At 45.1% G+C, this 18,800-nt stretch overlaps 1 protein-coding gene across 1 annotated transcript; it reads left to right on the top strand.

Moving 5' to 3' along the window:
- On the top strand, positions 1 to 12,404 carry GMFB (glia maturation factor beta). The gene is made up of 7 exons (XM_086462106.1): positions 1 to 23; positions 2,793 to 2,889; positions 3,413 to 3,462; positions 4,401 to 4,450; positions 5,495 to 5,580; positions 7,781 to 7,854; positions 10,411 to 12,404. The coding sequence occupies exons 1-7, from the start codon at positions 21 to 23 to the stop codon at positions 10,480 to 10,482; spliced, it is 432 nt and encodes a 143-aa protein (XP_086318232.1). The 5' UTR covers positions 1 to 20; the 3' UTR covers positions 10,483 to 12,404.
- The last annotated feature ends 6,396 nt before the right edge of the window (positions 12,405 to 18,800 follow it).

Genomic DNA, 18,800 nt, shown 5'->3' with positions numbered 1-18,800 from the left:
GGCGGTGGCGCGCGCGCAAGATGGTGAGAGGAGCCGGCGCCGCCTGAGGGGAGGGGAGGGCAGGGCCGGGAGCAGGGAGAACCGGCCGCCTCCGCCGGCTCGGGGGGATCCCCCGCTGGGGCGGGAGGGGCGGCGGGAGGCCGGTGTCCCCGCGGGGCCGGGCTGGGCTCGGCTCGGCTCGGCGGGCTGGGGGTGGAAGTGCTGAGGGGAGAGCAGGTGGAGGAGTCGGGGCGGGCACCGTTCCCCTCAGGGCGAGCCGGTGCTCTTCGGGCTGGGAGTGCCGCTCGGGAAGGTGCGGCCGTGAGGAGCTCGCTCTGCCCTGCCGGGTCGTGCCGTGCCGGGCTCACCTGCTGCCCCGGCGGCCGAAGGACCCCGCGGTTGTGTTCGTGCTGGGCGCTGGCGGGCGGCGGGGGGAGAGCGGAGAAACGGCTGTTGAAAAGGGAAGTCGTGACCTGCCCTGCCAGCGGCCGTTCGGCAGGCGGTTACATCGGTTTCTGAAAATCGGGAGGCACGATGCCGCTGTGAGCGGTGGCTGAGGTTAACCGGCAGCACCGTCCCCCGCTGCGCTGTTTGGCTGTTGTGCCCATTGTCTGTGCAGTCCTCCTGTCTCTTGACTTTCTTTGGGTTTTATTAAACTAAGCACTAATGAGCCAGCGTAGCCCCATAGATCACAGAATCACGGAACGGTTTGGGTTGGAATGGACCTTAAAGATCGTCTGGTTCCAACCCCCTGCCATGGGCAGGGACACCTCCCACCAGACCAGGTTGTTCCCAGCCCCATCCAGCCTGGCCTTGAGCACTGCCAGGGAGGGGGCAGCCACAGCTTCTCTGGGTAACCTCTGCCAGTGCCTCACCACCCTCACAGGGAAGAATTTCTTCCAAATATCTAATTTCCATCTACCCATTTTCACTTTGAACCTGTTACCCCATTTTCACTTTGAACCTGTTACCCCATTTTCACTTTGAACCTGTTACCCCATTTTCACTTTGAACCTGTTACCCCATTTTCACTTTGAACCTGTTACCCCATTTTCACTTTGAACCTGTTACCCCATTTTCACTTTGAACCTGTTACCCCATTTTCACTTTGAACCTGTTACCCCATTTTCACTTTGAACCTGTTACCCCATTTTCACTTTGAACCTGTTACCCCATTTTCACTTTGAACCTGTTACCCGTCATCCTGTTGCTACGCTCCCTGATCTGAATCTGATGTCGCTGTGTGTTCTGCAGGCACAGCCTTTGGTTTCCCTTGGGGATTTGTGTTTAGGTGGCTGTGCAGGTATGAACACGAGCACTGATTACCCTGCTGTGTCTGCTGGAAGATGTTAGGAAACTGCTGAGCCTAGAGGACTGGGAGAAAAGCTTCCTTCGGAAGAGAGCATTTGATACAGATTATACCTTCAGCTTTGAAATGGCAGCCCTGAATTCTGTGGGGGTTTTTTAAAGTAGAGACCTCCTGAAAGAGTGACAGTGGGTATTAACGATATTTGTGGATCAGAGGGAGCCAAGAACAATCTGTAAAGTTTAGGAAACGCCAGTAAAATAATGAAGGCTGCACGCACGGTGCCTGACCTGTCCTGTCACAGCAGAGCCTGATTTCCTCTCCAGCTGTTAAAAGGAAGCAGAGACACAAGACTTTGTGCCAGAATTTGGTCAAGATGGAAGTCTTTTTGGGAGTAACAACAAACATAGGATATTTGCAAGGTGATTTTGGAAATGGAGAAGGAGAGGCACTCCTCTGCTTTTTTGAGGAAAACCTCACAAACAATCCAAAGTTGAACACCAGGAGACAGAACTTGGAGTTTAAATAGTGACTTTCTTCTGATTTGTAAGCAGTGATTTGTCTCGATGAAACAGCTCTTTAGTGGAGCTTGTGATAACTAATCTTGCAACTTTTTGTTGAGCAATTTTTTTTAAAGAAGTCCCGAAAGACTGTTGTTTTGGCACAAAAGCCTTGATGCCTCAGGAATTTACAAATACAGTAATATAAATAAGCTGGAGATGTTAAGTAACCTTGTCTAGCTGGCATGCATCTCAACTGTGGTGATAGAGGTGGTGTGTGTAAAAGGTTGCTCAGGAAATGGCAGTGGTTGGCTTAGTGCAGTTTAAAAATTGCTTGTGTAATGGAAGATAACTTGCACGGTTCCTTGTGAAATACTAATTTCCTTCCCCATCTTCAGTGTGATGACTAATATTATCTGGACACTGCTGAAAACTTGGAGTTAGTAACATACAAGCACATGGGGGAAAGTGCATGCTTTTTGGTTAAAATGCCTTAAGTGCTTTCTGTGGGTGTATATCTCAAATGTTAATATTTGTGTGTGTAAAAACAAGCAGGGCCCCTTGATTAGATCTCTGTTCTTCTGAAATACTGATAGTAGTAGCTCCTGTTACTTTAAGTGCTTAAATTACTTCTGCCAGTTTACTGCCACTCTGAGGGGCTTCCTTGTTTCAGGACCTGTCTTGGCAAATGAACTGTAAAATTTGTTTACTTCCAAGAGCTCTGAGAGTAATCCCACTTCAGGAACAGCTAATAAAGTATTTCTAGGTAACTGTGTGGCTTTGAGGGGGAAAATTAAACCAAAGCGTTCTGTTATTGTGTCTTTAAAAACTGCTTTCATCTATGGGCTTTCTGGTTTACGTGTATGTTCTGGAACTTTGGGCAAGCTGCATGCATTTCTACCTCAGTAGGGTTTGTTTGCACATGTGTGACACAGGGATTTATTTTTTTTTTTCTGGTTTCCTCAAAAGATTTATCTTTCCCTCCCCTCTGCCATTTCCTTTTACAGAGTGAATCTCTGGTGGTTTGTGATGTTGCTGAAGACCTGGTGGAGAAACTGCGAAAATTCCGGTTTCGTAAAGAAACCAACAATGCTGCCATTATAAGTAAGTTAAAAACATGCCTGACAAAAATTGCAGGGTCTTGCCGAAAATCCTACCTCCTCTTTCCCTTCCCAGGTAATGTTGCTGCTGTAACAGCTACATGTGAGCCAAGAGGCTGTTTCTGATGTGAACTTCAGTACTTCCAATTCTGCCTGTGATCTTACCAGTAGAGCAGTGCTGTTCTTATACAAGGCTGCATCTGCCCTTAGTCAAGTATAATTGCAGCTCAGTCTACCACTGAGTTCATAAAATGGTAGTAAAAATGTCAAGGCACAGTCATTTTGAGTTTGTGAATTCTGTAGCCTTTAACTAGGGGAGTTTGACATTTTCTTGGAGAGTCTTGCAATCAACAGGGCTTGGACTGTGCGCTGCTCTTGAGTGGTTTGGTGAAGCTGTGGGATAGACTGAAGCAGCAGAATGGAAGCACGAGGAATGTACTTGTTGGGGGAATGTTGAAAAGCTTCGTGCATACATCGTGGAAATTAATTGAAAAAAACATTGATCTGTGTTTTGTTTTGCTTTGTAGTGAAAATCGACAAGGATAAGCAGTTGGTGGTACTGGATGAGGAGCATGAGGTTTGTTAAATGAATTGTAAATAAGAGTATCTTCAGCCTGCAATGTATTGTTGTCTCTAAGGTACTGCCTTAGTTTCAAATTGTTATCAAACTCTTAATCTAATTTGGGTCATGAGCTTATTTAAATGCATGATCACTGCATGTAAAGCACAGCACTATTAATAGTGGAACTATGCAGAAGCAATTGAGTTGACTAATTAATTGCACCAAAAAAAAAGTTACTTTAAAGCTGTAACGACACAACAATGTAAAAAGCAGCTCTGGCACCTGCTGGCTTTTTGAAGAGATTTCTGCTGTGTTTCCACGTAGATCTGCGTATTTGACTCTGAGCTGATCTGCCATCAATTAGAAACGAGGATTGCTAATCCTCTGCAGACTCTAAATTTGATAGGTGGCACAATAAGGTCAGCCCAGCGTGTAGTGTTTCTTAGTGGTACACAGGGCAAAATTAAATCCTTCCCGGGGATCTGAGCATTAACTGTAGCTCTTATTCCCTAGAATGTGGAAGTTAATGGAACGGGGACTCTTTTTTTGGCTTGCTTAAGGAGGAAGGACTGAATTTTTCAAAAGCACCATTTATGTAGCTGATTTGAACAGATACTTTTTGGCGTGTGCTTGCTTACTTCTGCTTAGCACTCGAGTTAGAAAAGCGTGGTAGCTGCCAGCATATCCCACTAGAGCCAAAAATGTTTTCTAAACTCATTATGCCTAAAATAGGGATGATTATTCACTCTAACATTAATTCTACGTTTAGTCAGAGGAATCTATTGGCACACAAGTTTTCCTAAACGGCTCTAGTAATTTGAGAGATCGTTATCAGATCAATTGTAGATGTACCTCTGACTTAGAGCTGTTCCATTATGCTGCTGTAGCCCTCAGAGCCTTCCTTCATGCGCAGGTTCACTTGTTCAAACCTTTCTTGTGTTCAATGTTACCAGGGTATTTCTCCCGATGAGCTAAAAGATGAGCTGCCTGAGAGACAACCTCGATATCCTTCTTATGCTGCTGGCATGTGGTCTTGCTCACTCCTGGAAGCTGTTCAGAATGTTCCGAGTTGGACTTCACCTTTTTAGGCCAATGCTTGCCTGTAGTGCGACTTTACTGATCCTTTATTTGTGACAACCTAGGGATCGGTTCTCCCGATGCCCTGAACGGTTACTGTTACAATGACCGACATGTTTAAGCCTTTCCTGAGATTTTATTTCCTTTTAGACTATACAGTGTTTGGGGAAGTAAAGCAGAGCCATGCTGCTGTTGATGTAAAGAGTGAGGAAAATGTACCAGTTTTCTTTGTGGCTACTTCTAAACACAGAAAAGTGCCTGCATAACTTAGGGTCTGCTTTGGTACTTTCTCAGCATGTGGCCCTTGCTATTTTGCTGCAGTTACTGATTCTGGGAGTGCTGTAGGCGTGTGATCTGGAGAAGAATCCGTGTATTTGAGGGGAAAAAAAAAAAGGAGGCATGAGTAAATTATTCTTTAACTAGCTGAAATAACAGGGGTACTTAAGGGAAGAAAATATCTGCCTCCACTCTCCTCAAAAGCTGGCTGGCACTGTTCCACGTGCCATCCTGAATCTTTCCTTTCATGACCGTAGTGCAGTAGGACGCTGTAAAGCAGCAGTCCTAGCTAAGACTTGAGTTCCAATTCAGCAAAACACCTGAAACAATGAAGTGCTTAGTCTGCGAAGAGAGAATTTGGCTTTCATGAAGTCAGAAACACAGTGGTGGGTGTGGGAAGTCTTTTTACAAAGCTGGGAGAGGAATATTTGCGATGAAAGGGTGATTTTTAGCTCTGATGTGAAGCTACTACAGAGACAGCCCTCACACCCAGCTGTGGTGGAGGTTGGTAAAGACAGACAGGATCAGTTCTGAAAGTTAAATATGGAAGTGAAAACGAGAACAGTGAGAGTAATGCCAAATTTAAAGCATCTTCTAGAATGCAAGACTGATTTGTATCTGCACCAAGCTCTGATAACTGAGGATTATATCCTAATAAAATCATTGATTTCTTAGTTTCTTTAACCTCAGAAAAAACATTTATTGTGTATAGTTACAAGTATCAGCATGATGATGGAAGAGTTTCTTACCCATTGTGCTTTATCTTCTCCAGTCCCGTTGGTGAGTGAACGTTGTGTGCTGTAAATGGGGGAATATTCTTTGCTGTGGAAGATAAAACGAGTGCTCAGTGCTGCAGTAGGGGTTCAGATGCTTAAAGCCAGATTTGCTTACGCCACTGGTGGAAGCAAGGCATTGTAAAGCCAAGGTGTTCTCTGGAGACCTGCTTTGGCAGAGGAATACCTAGTGTACGAGCTCCATCCTCACCATCTCCTCACAAGTGTAAGCGCTTCCATCTGCCCGGACCTGCCTGGTTGCTCGAGGTTTTCACTGCCTTTGGGGTTCACGTTTAGGGCACTTAGGGTGTATGATAGGGGAGATTTTCTTTGCCATTTCTGAAGGCTGAACAGAAGCGCTGATTTCCCGTATAGCTGACCAAAAGGTGTGTCTTTCTAACTGTGCCTGCCCACTGTGTTCTCAGGGGTGTGCTCAGCAACACCCTCCTGTAAAGGAAAGGAGCCTGGAGTGCTCTGTGTCTGCTCATATAGGGTTAACCTAATGTGTTTCCTGTCGCCCTCGTCTCAGGGAATCCTCAAAATATGACCAGGCAGGCTCAGGAGATGAGTGTGGAGAGGGCTGGAAGATACTCCCTCTGTTCCTGAGGGTTTCTGTTCACCCTGTCTGTCTGGCTGTTCAGATGTTAGTGACTGGGTGGGGAGAAATTGCTCTCCTTCGCAGGAGGGCATGGGAACCCGTGTCTGCCCATGAGAGGAACGGGACTCTGTGAAAAGGTTAGAGTGGGGGTCGAGAGGAGAGTTTTCCAGGGGGGGCTGTGTGCAATGGGCAGCAAGAGGATACCCCCAAGCAGTGCCGTGATGGGAAGGTCTAAAGGGCTGTCACAGCTACGGGTGAAAAGGAAGGAAAGGGAGCTCCATAACCCAGGTCTGGGCAGGTGAAAGTGCTGGGTGAACAGACGATGCTCAAGGAGAAAGAGACTGTAATCTTGGGTCGTTCCAAGTTGGTGTAGAGCAGTAGCTTCCTCTGCTTGTATCACAGCAGCCCTCAACACAAACATACCTGTGCAGGGAACTGTGTCATTTTAATAGAAGCCAAATAACCTGTGACTTGATTTGGATTTACAGAGCTGAAATGCTCCTGTGGCTTCTGTCTGTGTTCTGGGTTGTAATGGGGCAGCTTGCTGGTATTGCTGGATTATCCTGGTTATCCTCTAGAAGATGATAAACTGATTGCATTGTTTTGCCCTTCATTACTTAGAAGTAGAATAAGAGTTTATCAGCTGGTGAGCATATTCTTCTGTAGTTACCTGAGAATCTTTGTGTGAATGTCCTGGGTGTTACTTCTCTTCTGAAGGATCAATATTTTGTGAGTTAAACAGCAGTAAGAAACTTTGTGAGAGACCTTGAATTAGCAAAGCAGGCAGACTTGTAGTACTTCGTAGGAAAAGAGAGCTTAGATAATGTTCTCTATGGGTGGCGACATTTAACAGTACACTCATGTCTAGAAACTCCCAAACAAGCAAATTCTAAAGAAAAGCCTTTTTTTTTTTCCTTGAGGTTTTCTGTTTCGAAAAACAAATTCTGCAAACCTAAGTTAGTGGTTAGAGTGATACTGGAGTTGGAAACAACGAGCCATTAGTTGGGACTCTAAACAGCAGTTATCTTCAACTGTGACTGAAGCTGCCCTGTTTGGAGGCGGGGGGAGTCATTTTGAGCTACCAATTCAGTTGGGGTATTATTTGGGGCGAGATTAGGAGAAAGAACAACAAATTCAGACCGACTTGGTGTGTTCTCCGTTTGACTCCAGCTCAGAGGCATATGCTATAAAGATCTGTGTAAGTGTAACTAGCAGAGCCATGGGAATCTTCCAGAAATAGCCGGGGGGGGAAGGATGGAACGTAGCGTGATGGGCACACCGCTGTAGGGGCGGGAGGTACTGCTTTGTTGGCGGCTGTGATTCAGGTTTGACTGCTGCAATATTGGATGGTAGCTCTAAGCAGAAATACAGGTGCATGTTGAGACCACTAATTCAGCCTGCACAACTCTCACTTCTGGAAGTGCTTTTCGAGTACTAGGGATGAAAGACAGAGCAAGGACGATTTTGTAAAGAAATAGGTCGCTTTTCTGAATGAAAACTCCAGCTTTCAGTTTGGATTCTTTTTTTTTTAAAAAAAAAAATCTTATTTTTGAAGTGTTGCAGTCAAAATAACTAAACAAAACCTCTTTTTTTTCCCACACAACTACAGGATGTAAGCCTGAACAGCAGATGATGTATGCTGGAAGCAAGAATAAGCTTGTACAGACAGCTGAACTCACTAAGGTATAATTGACTAGCTGAAATAACTGTCTCCCCCTTAAATGCAGGTTGCAGAAGCTGGTTTGTGTCTTGCTTGAACCTGTTGGAAGAAGGGAGTTATGAGACTTTGTAATTATGCGGAATAGATTCTGGTTTAGGAAGACAGAGAGGAGTATGTGTGGGGATTTCTGGAGTTTTGGGATACAGGAAGAACAGTGCGCTCTCAAACTAAAGTATCCGTCAGTAGAATGGATGTCTTTACTTTGAGGAGCGAATTTGTTGATGGGAAGAATAGACAAGTCTTAGCATGGTGTGGTGCAGACCAGTTTTGCTGCAGGATTTAGTGCAGAACATAGCCTTCAGAATAAGTAACGTGTGTGCCAAGTGCTGAACAAGTCTAAATCTTCCAGTGTTCGCTTCCTCCAGTACTGAGACCAGAAGAAATCACTGCATTCACTAGGCCTAGGAGTGTGTATATAAAAAAACTCCTGTCATTTTGGAGGTCTTTGAAATCTCTGCTTAACTGGCACCTAGACTTCTTAAAGTTTTAGTTTCAACCAGTAAAGCTGAATAGAGTCAATGGTCACTTCAGGTTTTTCATACGGTGTGAAATGCCTTCACCATTTCCCAACAGCACCGTTCCCTTTTGGTTGTCTTTATCCTGCCTGGGTACATTAACATCCCAGTAAAAAAGTATGATGGGCCAGTAAGAGAACTTCTACCTCTTCTAGCTGTACCTTGTAGGAAAGGACCTCTCTGTTTTAAATTAGATGTCAAGTTGACAGGAGTAAATAGGAGGGAGGCAGAAGAAAAGATGGGGGAAGCAATCAGTACAGCCCCAAGAAGTCTTTTTTTTTTTTTTTTAGGTCTGTTGAAACTGCATCTTAGAGGCCTGAGAGCTCTAGCATCTTTGATAGAAAAGAATTCCCTGAGGAGGAAGGCAGTTTTCAGTGAGGGAGAAGGAAGAGTTGATAAGGAGAAGGGGAAAGCCTGGGAACTAGCTGTGCTGGAGCTACTGTCCCCTGTTAAGTGGGAGAAATTCAGTCTGGAAGGCTTTTGAATGAAAGCCTAGGAGTAGATCTAGAGGTCCATGATCATCTGAAGCTGGAGCAGATAGCCTGTCTCCAGGTTGGGTTGCTTACTTGCTCTTCAGATGCGCTGTATTCTTGCCACTCGCTGAGCTGGGTTTCATTTTGGCTCATGCTGTGACTTCCTCCTGGTGTGATTTCTGCATGTGACTCAACTGAGTCCTCTTATTTTTTTCAGTGGCTTGCATATTAGCTTGCCTTCTGTTAAGCTGATCTGTTCTTCTAACTGAATTTTGGGGTTTTCCTCTATCTTTTACCTAAAAAAAAAAATAAAAAAATCAATATTAGTTGATACAGTGGTAGCTCATTGTCTAAATACAAGAAGTGTCCAGAGCCCACTCCAGCAGAGATGGGAAATGAGGAAGAAAAGATACAAAACTCAAATTGTTTACTGAAGAAGATTCAAACGGTGAAATGGCCGAGGACAGGGCTAACTAGGAAGTCCATTCCAAACAGCAGGTTCACCGAGCAGCTGCTTTTGTGGGTCTGCCAAAATCCCACCCGTTCTGTTGGCCTGAGCCTGCTTTTTGCAGCTCCCTACTCCGTACTGTGAGGAGGGCAGGTCACTGATTTAGTGCTGACATCGCTTTATTTTCAGTGCTGTCGGAATAGCAACAGCAGTCTCCAGTTACAATATATTTGTCTTCATTGCCTAGAGGAAGCTTTGGAAGGCCTATGGATTTGTAAAGTTTACTTACTTGACTGTGCTGAAAAGATGATCCGTTTGTGGGCATCCGAAAGACGCCAGTTAGCGATACAGAATTCACTCAGCCTCTCTTCAAGGGTGTTTAAAAACAAACAAAAAACCCCCCTGACAAAACAGTTACTTGCCCTCATGGAATATAAAGCGTGTATTGGCGTCTTTGGTCTTGTTTTCCCCTTCAAGGCTGTGTTAAAGGTTTGTTTACAACTTTCACAAAGCTTTGGGTTCATGGGGTTTGGGGTTTTTTTCCCAAGTTTTCTATTTGAGGTATGCCAGGCTTGTTTCTTACAGAGAAAACAGTATGCTACTGGATACTGTGGATTTATTTGAGTTCAAAGAAGGAATAATTGTGTCTTGAGCTGAGCAAAATTCCTAACTTAGGGCTTAATTCAGCCCAGAGGTTAAATTCATTTGTGTTCTTCAAACATTATCTTCTTGCTGAGATAATGCCTACGAGATGGTGCCATTTCAGAGTGGCTTTAAAATGTAGTATGTGTGCTGTTCTCACGGAGTCTTAAAGGAGAAGAATGAAGTCTAGAAATAGGAATGATGGGATTCTTGTTCAAATTAGTAACGTTCCTTGCCACTTAGTCCTGTGTGCTTTCCACTGGTGTTACTTTAGAATGTTAACCGATCCTTTCAGGAAAGCCCAAGAAAACTCTAGATGGGTTATTGGGGGTGTTTTTTTATGGCTCAACCAGCTTGTGTGGAAAGGTATCGGTTGCGTTGTATGCTTATGCCTCTCGAGTACCATCACCTCAAGAATTCATGCAATGCAATTTTGTTTAGGTATTTGAAATAAGAAATACAGAAGACCTAACTGAAGAATGGCTGCGTGAGAAACTGGGCTTCTTCCATTAAGAAAACCTCTGTAATAAGTATTTATGTACCATCCTGATAATACTGGAACCAGACATGAATACTTACATCTAAACAATGCACTGTATTTACATTTGTCTCCTGCAGTCTATCTCTTGTGCAAAGTTTGTGCAAAGAATAGCAGGTCTGTCTCCTTGAAGTAACAAATCTTTGCAGGTGTTTCCTTATTTGTACCTGTTAAAAGGGAATACTCCTCTGCAGGGACTCCTTTTGCACTCTTGTGACTAATATTTCTATAACTAAAATAGTTCAGTTCTGGATTTGTAACTATCTACAAACGTAATTTGGAAGCTGACGCTAACTTTTTCTGAGCTACAAATGCATCCTTATGACATATACTAGCCATTTATATGCAGAAACCGTGTACTGTCACTTCGTTTTCAGACTTTTCGACGTAATATCTTCTCAGTTTTGAAAACTACTCCCTGAAAGCATTTAGTATTAAAAAGATGAAATCCTTGTACTGCGAATCCATCCATTTCTCTTTCCATCGAGTCCACGTGAACTTTCTCAAATTCTTGGAACTAATTTTTGTCATTCCAGTAATTCCTCAGTCGACTGAGTCAGTCTTACTAAATTTCAGGGCAAAGCTTTGACTGTCGGGTTCTCATGCTAATAATAGTCTTAACAGGAACTAGGTGATAACTAAGGGCTGAATTACCACTCTGGTTACTCGCACCAGACGTCTTGCATATACAACTTACTACACTGTTAAGAAGTTTACCTCTCTGCTCGTTTCCTGTTATATGAACACCTGTTAATACTGTGTGCCTTTAATTTGTTAGCTTTAAAATGACTTGAGAATTTTACACTGCCACTTATTACAAATTTGGTAAAAACTTTGTTAAAGGATCCAAGTAACGTTTTTTCCTAGTGCCTAGTGTTGCAGTTGACATCTGTTTTGGGAAAAAAAAAAAGCTAACCTCATTTTCTTTGAAATTCAAGTCATCTGCTCCATTTGTAGGAGTCAGGAAGGGAAAGCTTTTCATGATAATGAACAATTTATATCTCTTTTGTTATACAAGTTGGCCACACATAGCTTTTTCAGTACTTTGATGAGTCTCTAACTTTCTTAATTGCTTGTTGATCAAAATTACATTCCAGAGAAAGCTTTTGCATAAGTGATAATTTGATTTTTCATTTACTTACGGTTCATCTCTTTGAAACAGCAAATATTCTAATGTGAAAATAGTATTTAACTTTTGTAAATGACCAGTCTTTTTACAGGTCTGTTTTATATTGACTAGAGTAGCTGTCTAATACGGGACACGTTTGGCCCGTGCAGTGGCAAAAGGAGTACTCATGTGACAGTATCTCACTATCTTGCTCATGAGTGTTTGTTGTGCTACTGAGTAAGTATCTGCGTAAGAGCAGCTTCCTGTTGATAACGTACCTTAAAATACAGCTGCCCTAACAAATCTGTTCGGTGAGAAGGAATGCAGTGTTAAATTTGGAGGCCAGTATTTCATGCTGTGAAACCTTTGCTGAAAGAAGGTTTATTTTTTTTCGTTTGTAAACGTAGGTTGTGTTAGTGTTAAAACACTAATTCCTCTGAGATCACAAGGAATTCATTTGCAAAGGTCCTCGGTGTTGGTTTGATGTTACTGCTCATTTATTTGTGTACAAATCTGACTGGAGAGAAGCTTTTTGAAATACATGTTAGAATGATCCCATTAAATCGATCTTTTGGTGCGCGAAAGAAATGCTTGTAATTAAAGTTAAATTTCTATGTTAACGTAGTGAACCGGAAAACCGATTTCATTTCCCTGGATACAAAAATGTTATGAAACTGCTTGATCATTCTGTACTATGGATCAATAAAAACAATGTCTTTTGTGAGAAACATTGTACTAGTAAGACTTTGGCTTAAAGAGCAATGTCTTTGTAAGCATCAGTCTTGACACAGCAAGGCTCTTGTTTTGGTGGCCTCGTGCTAAAGGTAAGACATGTCAAAGTACAGCGTGGGGGAGAGGGAAGCTGCCACTTGGAACGTTCAGCTTGATTTGCAGCGGGGAAAACTGGATTAATAATCTTTGTCATTGTACTTTGTACACTGGTGGGCTGCCAGCATCCAACTGCTCTGCTGCTCGCACGGGTCTGTACAAAAATCACTGTAAAGGGGCCCGTCTCGGGAGGAGAAGGGAGGAGCTGCTGCGGTCAAACGATTGCATTTGATTCATCATCTCTAGATCACTCCACCTTCTGCCAAGAAAATATTCCTACTTATGGCTGCATCTGCAGTCCGAGTCCTTTTCTTTTCACCTCGGATGTTCTTGTTGCCCCCACTGAAGGACTTTCTGCCTTGGGTGCTGCCCCTCAGGCCTTGTGGAAAGCAAACCACCCCTGATGAGTGTTAAAGCCCACTTTCCTGTGAAAGGGGATGTCGATGCTGTTCAGCCTGCCGGTATTACGCTTCAGACAGCCCTGCTTGGTCGCTGGACCCCCTTCCCCTCTCTCAGCTGTGGAAGTGAGGAAGCAGCTGCTGGTACTTGGGGAATGAGTGTGTGGAGGATGTTGTTTTCTGTTCTAGGCTTGTTTGTGGTTTCCTTGGGTTTCATGCAGTGTTTTGACACAACTCTCTCCTGCTTAACTGTCCTAGGCTCTTGAGATACAGGTAGCGTTAATACTTGATTAAACAAAGACATTAAATATGTCCAGATCGTTCCTGCACAGATAATACTTGTTTCCCTAACATGCTTTCCCCACCTTACCTTTAGAACTGTATTTTCCATACTGCATCCCCCTGGAGATCAGTGGGAGGCAGATGGGTCCCCGTTCAGAAGGCCAGTATGTTCTGACTGTGCTTTACTGGAGAGTTGCCCAACTGTAATCATACATTTGTCTTGAATTTTCAGATCTCTAAAGAGGGTTCAAACTGAAGGACAACATAAATTAACTAATGCCACCTATGGGAGCCTTTGTAGCTAAAGGTCTGAGAGTCAGCGCTTTCCATTGTGAGCTCCTATTTTTCAGGAGTTGTGAGTTGGCCATAACAATCCTTGGCCTGGAGTTAAAGGTCTCTCAAAGGGAGACTTCTGCCACAATTAATCTGGTTTGCTTTAAATATTGAATAGATGGCTGGGATACAGCTCTTGTAATCCTATAAATTGATGGTGAGCTGAATTAAAGCATGAGTTTGCATGTCAGCCCATGAAATGGACTTGTATTGTTTGAATATTTTTAACAAAAAAAAATTAAATGCTGGTATTTGATGGTTTAAGTATGTTTCTAGTATCATGAACGCTGTTTTGATCTATCAAAGGAGGCAATAACGTGGGTGCTGACACCCCTTCGATTCTCCAAAGGAGCATCTTCTGTATTTGTATTCCAGAATTCCAATTTTGTATCTTTAGCTGTAAAATAGCGACTCCAGAAGCAATGTTAAATTGGTAACAGGGTCTGCGTCCAACATGCAAAAGCAGGGCGTTCGACTCCTCGCTTTAGCGCGCTCCGCAGAGCGATGCTGTGCAACGTGCTCTTTGCTGCCTACACCCGGTAACTCTGAAGGGAGGTGGGGTGGGACTGGAGGGGCGCAGCGGAACTCTTGCTTTTGTTACGTGATCCGGGCTCGGTGGGACTTGTGTACTGGGACATGTCAGGGTCGGCACCGGTGGCGTGGGAGGTTCACGGCCAGTTTTGAGAATTGGGCAATTCCACGAAAATATCAGTAACCAGTACAACTTCCGTACGCTGTTTAGTCTCTGCTAGTTCACATCGCATGTTTACTTTCAACCAAATCTTTTTTGCTAAGCATGGTGCTTGTATTGGTTTAAATAAAATGTTTAATTAAGAGGTTCTGTTTGCCTGTTTTAATTGCAAAGTAGCACATCTAGCATGGGTGTCTGATGGGGCAAAGCTGTTAATACCAGGTGTGACCTTTCTCCTCAGCTTCCTGGAGTTTGCTGTGGACTCGTAGTGTGGTCTGCAGTCTTTAATGTGCTCCCTCACTTGCTCTTCTAATTAAAATAATTCCTCTTTCCATCCATTGCGAAGGGTGGCAGCAAGGGAGAGGAGAGGACAGCAGGTGATGGAGTGCCATGGGATAGCTGCTGTCCTCCGCTGCTTTGCACCTTTGTGTCACAAAACTCGGTGCCTGCGCTCGTGAGCTGCAAGACAGCAGTGTGGGCGCTCGATTCCATTCCGAAATGCCACTTACGCTTCCATGCTGCACCTCTCCCGCGAGGTCAAGGCTCCTGGTGTCGCCTGGAGCTGTGAAATACCACATGGAGTGCAGGTGCCAACTGAGCAGTGTGGGAGTAGCTGTCAAGGAGGCTCCAAAGTTTGAAGGACTCATAGGAACTTCTCACTCGTTGGCTCTTCCATTTCCTGCTTAAGAGACCACTAGATCCATTTGATCGAAGCACTCCTTTTCCTCATTCCTGCTGACTGTTTCTTCCTTTCCCGATCTTTGGAGACTTTTTTTTCTTCCTATATTGTTGGAAAAAACCCTACTAAAGATAATCGAAGGAATTCAGCTTTGGTAGCAGACGTACATTGTTTCTGCCAATGCTGAAGAAAAGCATTAATGGGACATGATAGAAGTGGCCCCCTTCTCTCTCAGGGGGGAGAGCTCTGTGAAGGAGAAAATGCACATCTGGCTCTTGAAGGGCATCTCGGTCCCCTCAACAAAACGTGTTGCCAAAAGCTCGGAAAAAAACCAAACAGCTAAGCTGCTGCAGGAGAAAAATAGTTCTCAAGAACAGCAAGTTAAAGGGAAGGAGGGGAAAAAAAGGGAAAAAAATAGCTCTTACATCAGAGGGGGAGGTCACCTGTGGAGTCCTGTGGCGTTCCCTGTTTTCCACTGAGTGTGCTTAACTGGAAAATGAGGTGGTAGTTTACTGGTGCTGCTAGATCATTGAGACAGCAAAACCAAAAGCTGAGTAGAGAACTGCGAGGAGATCCAGGGCTGTGAAGGGCGGCTGCTTCCAGTCGGGAAAGGTCACTGACTTGTAACAGTTACATGAAAAGGGCAGTTGAGTGTCATTAAAGTCAAAGCTAGAGGAGGGACTAGGAAGCAAAATGGAAAACCTCTGCCTGCAAGGTAGATGTAGCTGGAATTTCACCCAGAGCTGATGCTTTCCCTTCCAGATGGCTTGCCCAGGGCCGGCAGTTTGCTGGGGACATCCCTTGACTTGGCAGGGTCTTTGGGGATAATGCAGAGAGGAGGAGAAACGTAGTTGGTTCTGGAGGAGCTGGTAGGGGTGATAATTTAAGGTGGGCCCCCCTCACCCTTGGAACAAAAATGAGGACAGGTGGCAGGTGGGCCAGCCCTGGCACTTGTTTGCACAGTCACGTCAGCTGCAGTTTTGGTGATGCCCCCCCAGGGCCTTCTGCAGGAGCAGGGCAGACTTCGTAACCCGCGTGGGGACACTGAGAGGGCTCCCTAGGGCACCTCTCCTGGTAGCTCCAGGCACTCTAGCTGCTGTAGAGACCTAACAAAGCTTTGGCCTGGTCTGCTTGGATTGTTCCTGTGTTACAGTAGAAAATAGAACAAGATTTGTCAATCTCCTAAGATGTGGTGGGTTAGAAAAAAAACATTCTTGAATTTTGCTTTGGCGTGTGTGACCCTAGTTTGGTAACTAATTATCTGCAGGGTCTTCCCTTAGGGCAGGCAACTGCTTCTGTCTAACAGCTGTGGAGATGGCACCAAGTTTGTGGAGTAGCTGCCGCTTCCCCATCTCCTCCAGAAGTGTATTGAGCCCAGGGCATCAGTCCTGTGTGCTGAGCTTAAACTGTAACTGCTGGGAAAGAGAATTTTTCTGGGATCTGAGAGGAAGCCCTGGTGCTCCTAAGGAGCAGTCTTGAACTGCCAGATATGCAGGCGTATATGTTCTTGCACCTCAGTGAGGAAAAGGAGGTGTAGTTCTCAAAAGGTGTCTTTGGGGGTCAACAGCCAATCTTGGGGAATCGGTAACCTTTCTCTGGGCTGTTGTGTAAGGTAGCGGGCTGCCTTGGTTTGTGCTGTCTTCGAGGCGCTGGGAGCTTCATTTCCAGCCATGATTCAATGAACACAACAGCCCTGAAGCACAAGGAGCCCTGGCGTTGGCTTTTAATTTCTCCAATTAATACACATTTGTATCTGCCAGGTCTCTATATTGGAAGGTTGAGCCTAAGGCTGAGCTCAATTTCCCTATTAACACTCAATTTTCATTTTGTGGGAAACGGTGAAGGAAAATGGTGAAATACTAAGCAGTGAATATGCTCCGGTAGAGGTCAGGCCGCTACTGGCATGTCAGATTGTAGTCACATCAGTGTAAACTTGGCCACCGGTTCTCGTCGGCTTGCTTCCGTATCTGCTGTTCCTTTCAGGTGACACTGAGATTGTATCTGCTGCAGTGCGTATATGCAGCCTTGCCTTGGTCTGACTGGGCCCTGTGTCTTCTCTAACGCGCCCCTGAAGCGAAGGAGATGATTTTACTACATTTGCATAGACGTAGCTAATCAGCGTGGTCCGGTTTGTCACCCCGCAGGGGGATCATCTCCTCTGGGCTGTTTTGTCGTGTCTCATTCTTGCAGGGACTGCAGACACCCTCTCGGTTAACCTCGTTCACCTTTGGTGGTAAGTGAGACATCTCCTACGGAACGTGATTGAGCTCCGCTGAAACTCCCTGACAGCTCCAGCGGTTCCTCAGCAGGAGACAAGAGGGGAGAAGAGAGCAATTATCAGCCAGAAAGACTCTGAACGCGGAACAGATGTGAACACTGGGAAAACAGCATGACTGGCTTTCACGGCAAATTTACTGCTGCGATGGGGAAGCCCCACCAAGGCTTTTTGAAAGGCGCACTGTTAACCGTTCCTGCTGCTCCGTGCCGTGGCAGGCAGCTAGCAGCATGAATGCAGCTTCTCTTCCCTTTTCTGCAGTACTCGGCTCAACAGTTAATATAATGCACCCTTGAAATCCCCACGCCAAAGAGCATCTGTTGTTGCCACCTCTTTGGGAAGAGAGCAGAAGAAAATGGGGCAGAAAGTATTCAGTTGACAGGGAAAGGGGCACCGGCCATCCTACGCTTTCACTAAGGCCTTAGAGGACAGAAGTAGAGCAGAAAGTTAGGGGTCAGTGCCTAAGGTCAGTGAGCTGAATGAGGAACAAGAGAGATTTAGCATTTCTTCAAAATAATGTCTGATTTTAAATATCCGCCGTTGGAAAATGCTGCTGGATAATTGGAAGGAGAATGGGCCCGCCTTGCTCACCAACGCAGTCTGCCTGGCCATCTGCTCCGACAGCAACAAATCCTGGATTGATCTGCGAATGTGATTAATTTAGCGGGGACGACGGGATCAGGGGATCAGCTAGAGACAATATTTATACCCTACCTCCAACTGTGAATGGGCAATTGTTTGGTTCAGAAGTCCAAAACAAATTGTATGGCCGTCTCACGGGAAGGACAGAAAAATAGATGCATCCACTCGACGGCCCGTTTTTCCTTAGGTGGCCCCGTTCCGAGGCCTGTAAGTACAGTCTAACACAAGCCCACCTTCCCTGCCCAGGGTGAAGCAGAGCTCTTCCCATTTTACAGAGAGCTTCCACCTCTGTGCCGACGCTGCTGCTGCTGCTCTCCTTGCTGCAGTTCTAAGTCCTAAAATCTTGGAGCTACTGGCTCTGCGACATGGCCTGGAGGGGCAGATGTGGCGTGTGAGCCAGCCGCCCGCCCCGTGCCTGATGAGGGAACCCGAACTCATCGAGAGCCAGGCCAGGGCAGGACTTAAGAACAACCAGGGTGGTGGATTCCAAGCACCAGTAGAGCCTTGAGCTGATTTGATAATACGGATATAGCTGGAGAGATCAAAAGCAAGATTTGTAAAGGAATTTAGATGTAGATGAAGGCTTTTGAAATCCTACTTAGTGTGATTTAAGCGTGTAAATACACATTGGGCTGAAGGTGCCATACTCAAGGCCACATGGGATGTCTGTGGGAGAACAAGGAGACCAAAGTCTCCCGTGTCCCCTGCTGACTCTTTCTTCTCCCTCGCAAATTTTCAAGCGTGCTGCAGACCTTCTGCTGGGACTTAAAGAGCTCCCTGGGGAAGCATGAGGTTGTGGTAACTGGGCTGCGTCTTCTGGCTGTTGACAAGACACAGAGCCCTAAACAGCTTATTTATTTATTTTTGATACAAAGCAGAAGCTGCACGTATCTTCCCTCCTTTTGGGCAGAAACAAGAGTGATGTTACATCTGGCAGAGGACTGAATGCCTCATCTGTCCCGGTGAGAAGCTGCCCTGACTCTACCTTGATGCAGCCTTCCCGCCCTATCCAGCAGTGATGGGGTTTCTGCTAAAACCATTAGCAGGGAAATAATTA

The sequence above is a fragment of the Leptosomus discolor genome, chromosome 3 (assembly GCF_034619465.1).
Source record: "Leptosomus discolor isolate bLepDis1 chromosome 3, bLepDis1.hap2, whole genome shotgun sequence".
In the NCBI taxonomy this organism is placed as follows: domain Eukaryota; kingdom Metazoa; phylum Chordata; class Aves; order Leptosomiformes; family Leptosomidae; genus Leptosomus; species Leptosomus discolor.
This window is presented reverse-complemented; position numbering and strand designations above follow the sequence as displayed.